Consider the following 4,585-nt stretch of genomic DNA (forward strand, 5'->3'; position numbering starts at 1 on the left):
TACCCGCATTAGTATTTTAACATAAGCTGTTAATGATTAATTTCATAAGTTGTAGTTGCAAGATGGTCTGAGGAGAAAATATCACATTTGAAGAAGATAAATTATGACCAAAGAGTGGCTGTAACTGCTGTCATCTATGTTTATCACAATATGCTAGTAAAAAACAAAAAAGAAATTCTAATCCGTGAATGGAAAAAAACAAGGGTTAATCAGACCAATATCACAAGCAGCAGCAGTCTCATTGAGGGTGCAAGGCTTCCAAGAAAGTGAATCATCCTAATTTCCTTCCAGAAGGGGAATCCATGGAATCATTCTGGGCTAATAATGATGAATGGTTAATACATAGCTTCACTGTTAAAAAGACCGTGTTACAGGCACATTAATTTCCCCCTTCTCCTTTGAGCTATCTTAATAGTGCTATGGTTAAGTGAACTTTCTTCTTACCCCTTCACATGTTACACATTTCAATAGAGTTAGAACTCAGAACTATGAGACATTATTGGTTCTCTCCTTTTGTGCCAGATAGCTTCAGGCTGCAGCGCTGCAACTTTTAGATTTAGCCGTAAGAGATATATTGAAGAACAATTGGTAATTAAAGAACTAGGTTTAGAAAGTTCCATACAAAAATGATAGCTTTTTATAGAAATTATCCCCTGGAAATTGCAAATATAGACAAGGAAAGAAACAATGATATGAAATATACAAAAATTCAGCAATGAATTCCTCTCTTCTTTATCTCTTCCCTTTCTTTCTTGTAATCAAACATGGTATGAAGAAAGAAATCTGGAAAGTTATTTATCGGTTTTCCATAAACAGACTGCGCCTTTTGCTCATTTTTGCCTCTAAACAGTGTTGACGTTTGCTTGGAAGCAATGGTCGTCATGAGACTGGTATTGTTTGATAGTTTAAAGAGTTACTGATCACTAAGATCTCTTCACAAATTAGATGCTGCAAGTTTTTCTAGTAAATGAGTGGAGAACAGTATATGGACAAATACATGGGAGTCTATCTTAGTAAAACAATTATGTACTTGCTCTAAATAGAAGTACTAAGTCGCTTCTTCTTTGCAATAGATCGAACCGTGATCAAGCTTTCCGCCTAGGAGATATAATAAAGCTCAAACTGATTCCAATTATCACTGTATTCATGACATTTGTCAATATCTATGAACTTCATATATCAAAAAATTTTACATGTACAAAACTGGTGCAACACAGCATTCGTTTTCTGCTATAGGAGAAGAAGATGCTTGGCATACCTCTACCACAAGTCACAGCAAGAACACTTACCATCCCTAAAATGGTGAAAACGGACACCGTCTTTTAGGAAAATCTCTCGCCTTCTCAGCAACGACATATATTTTGCAACTGTATGACAGTCTGAACATATTCTTGTGTTGTTAATCACCCTAATAGGTGCAGGATTTCTGGTCCTGATTAATCCATATGTAATTGCCAGTTTCTCTGTGTGACCAAGCAGCACCTTTTCTTTCTCTACTTCAGAAATGTTCTGATAAACACATTTAGTATCAGGCGCATAACCCAACTTTTTCATCTCAGAAATTAACTTGTACAACTCAAAGTATATCTCTCCTTCTTCTGGATGAGATTTTCCTGCTGTAGAGAAGATGTGAATCCTCTGATTGACTTTTAGCCAACTCCATACTGGTCCGATTTTCACTCCCATAGCTTCCATCTTGTCTCTAATACGGTCAACATCCTTCCACCTGTTTGAAAGTGCATAGAGGTTCATCATCAAGGCATAGTTAGCTGCATTATATGGTTCTAACTTGAAAAGGTGTTCGGCAGCAATCTCTCCAAGCTCAACATTTCCATGGATCCTACATGATGTAAGAAGAGCACCCCAAACAGCAGCGTTTGGCTCCATTGGCATTGACTGAATAAAATCCGATGCTTCATCAAGATAACCGACTCTTCCCAAAAGATCAACCATGCAAGAATAATGCTCAATTGTGGGGATAACTCCAAAACATGTCTCCATATCATCAAAATATCTCCAACCTTTATCAAGCAAACCAGAATGTTTGCAACTAGATAGAAGAGCTATAAATGTTATGGCATCTGGTTGGATGTTTGCTTTTCTCATTTTATCAAAGAGTGAAATTGCCTCTGTACCTAGGCCGTATATGGCAAATCCAGTGATCATGGAATTCCAGGAAGCTAATGTTTTGTCCTCAAGTTTCCGGAAAACCTTCTGAGCATTTTCTAGGTTCCCACACTTACTGTACATGTCTATGAGAGCCGTAGATACATACACATCACCTAAAAAATCATTTCGTATACATAGGCAGTGTATCTCCTTCCCAATATGTAACAAAGAGAGACCTGCACATGCTTGAAGTAAGCTTGCAACTGTAATTGAGTTGACTCTGATACCTTCATCCTGCATCTGACTTAAAAACTCAAATGCTTCTCTGAAGTATCCTTGCTGTGAACAACCCGATACTAAAGAGGTCCACGAAATGACATTAGGAGACATACCGGAACTTTTGATCCTTCTAATCATACCCAAAGCTTCCTTAATGCAGTTAGACGTTGAATAACCAGAAACCATGCTATTGTATGTCACTATATCTGGTTTAATCCCTTCTTCCTTCATCTGATTCAAAAGATCACCAGCTTTTTCAAAATGTCCCTTGCAGGAATAACCTGCAATTAATGAATTCCAAGCACAAATGTTTCTGTTTGTCATACAGTCAAAAACAGCTTGAGCAGATGTCAAATCATCATTCTTCACATACATATCTACTAGTGAAGTTGCAATATGCAGGTCATAGTCAAGTCCATTTCTTATAACATGGCAATGGATCTCCTTCCCAATTTTCAAATGTCTTAATTCACTCACTGCTTGAAGAACACTAGTTATAGAGTTGCGATTTGGCTGATAACCAGCACTCTGCATTCTTCTCAGAATTGCCAAAACTTCTCTATATGATCCGTGAAGAAAATGACCTGATAAAAGGCAGTTCCATGTTATTATGTCTGGTTTTATGTTAGAACTTTTCATTTCATGAAATAGCTCCAACGCATCATCAAGGTAACCAAGTGCAGTATATCCCGAAATAATACTGTTCCAACAAGGCAGATTACGATTGTCTATTGAATCAAAAACTAGTCTAGCAAGTATAAGATTGTCATTTTTCACATACATGTTGATCAGTGCAGTGCTTATCAATATATTCGATTCTAAGGCATAACGGATAACATACCCGTGAATCTGTTTTCCTTCATTAAGAGCTCCCAATTTCCCACAGGCTTGCAAAACTTTGGAAATGGTTAAGCTATTGGCCTTAACAAGTAAAGCCTGCATATCGCGAAACATTTGTAAACCTTCTTGCCATTTTTCATTCCTCAAATTAACCATAATTGCTTCATTCCACAATAAAGAGTCATGCATTAATGATGTTTCTTTAAAGACCTTATTAGCACTCTCAGTCCCACAACACCTCCCATAGAAATTCATCAGTGCACATTTTGTATAGACATCTAAATCAAAACCCTGCTTGATCAGACAAGCATGGACTTCCAATCCTAACCACATATCTCTTAACTTTGAACAGATTTTCAAAACAAAAGCTAGAATTTCAGTGTTAAAGTTCACTCCTCTACTATGCAACTCACTGAAAACTTCAAGAATTTCACATGGGTTTCCTCCAAAATATGTATATTCTTCAAGGAAAGAATTCCAATACAAATAGTTCTCTGCAAACCCCACAAAGAATAACACTGCAGCTGATTGAAAATCACCAAATTCCAAGTAACCTGAGATAAAATACTGCATGTTTTTCTCTGTATCCCATTCTTTAGACAATTTTATCATCTTGGCATGCATAGCTCTGACTGAATTTAGTGACTGGAACTTTTTATCATAATCAAATTGCAATGAAGAAAGTGATTCAAGAGAAGTTGAGGGTGAAATTTCAGTAAGTGTTTCTGCTGTATTTACAAGGCCAAAATTTGTGGAATGGCATCTTGGTTTATTTTGGGTGAGTGGCTGATGTGAAGAAATGAAGTGGTACAATGGGGTAGCAGCCTCCATGGTGGCTTTTGAGCTTGAAGAAAATTATGGCATTCAAGGTTAGTTCTTGATTGTGAAAAAAATGACAGTTTAAACAATAGAATTTGGAGGGCTCTAACAAAAGCTACTAGAAGGAAAAATCAGAAAGGGAAAGGCTAGGGAAATAAATTCTTAGGACTGAAAATCAAGAATCTACTTTAGTGGATAAGGTTTATCTAGTGTGTACTTTTTAGCTAAGTAATTGAGCAATGCAATGGACCCCACATACTCTAAAAGGCAAAAGAAAATTTTTTGTTTGCCGGAAAAAATAAAAAGAGAGAAGGAAAAAGATTTGAGAAAAACTATAGAATAGGGGAAAAAATCAAATGAAAGTTTTAAGATGTGGTAGGTGATTTATATATATTCCTCAAGCCAATCATTAATCAACTACATCTCAATTCCAATTTAGTTAGTTAATTATTTGAATTCTCTATATCTATTCGATTCTATTGGGGCTAATTTTCTTTGTTTAAAACTTAATCAATTCCACAAGTGAAAAAGGAGAACT

At 36.2% G+C, this 4,585-nt stretch overlaps 1 protein-coding gene across 1 annotated transcript; it reads right to left on the reverse strand.

Annotated features, from left to right (window-relative positions):
- Window positions 1-1,106: 1,106 nt before the first annotated feature.
- On the reverse strand, window positions 1,107-4,328 carry LOC132063794 (pentatricopeptide repeat-containing protein At4g01030, mitochondrial). Its single transcript, XM_059456512.1, has one exon. It carries the CDS (start codon window positions 4,057-4,059, stop codon window positions 1,261-1,263), a length of 2,799 nt encoding a protein of 932 aa, XP_059312495.1. The 5' UTR covers window positions 4,060-4,328; the 3' UTR covers window positions 1,107-1,260.
- Between the last annotated feature and the right edge of the window lie 257 nt (window positions 4,329-4,585).

This window comes from Lycium ferocissimum, chromosome 7, assembly GCF_029784015.1.
Source record: "Lycium ferocissimum isolate CSIRO_LF1 chromosome 7, AGI_CSIRO_Lferr_CH_V1, whole genome shotgun sequence".
Lineage (NCBI taxonomy): Eukaryota > Viridiplantae > Streptophyta > Magnoliopsida > Solanales > Solanaceae > Lycium > Lycium ferocissimum.

Bases quoted from the DNA above. Each gene is read 5' to 3' on its own strand.
- LOC132063794 (XM_059456512.1), bottom strand. From the start codon at position 4,059: ATGGAGGCTGCTACCCCATTGTACCACTTCATTTCTTCACATCAGCCA.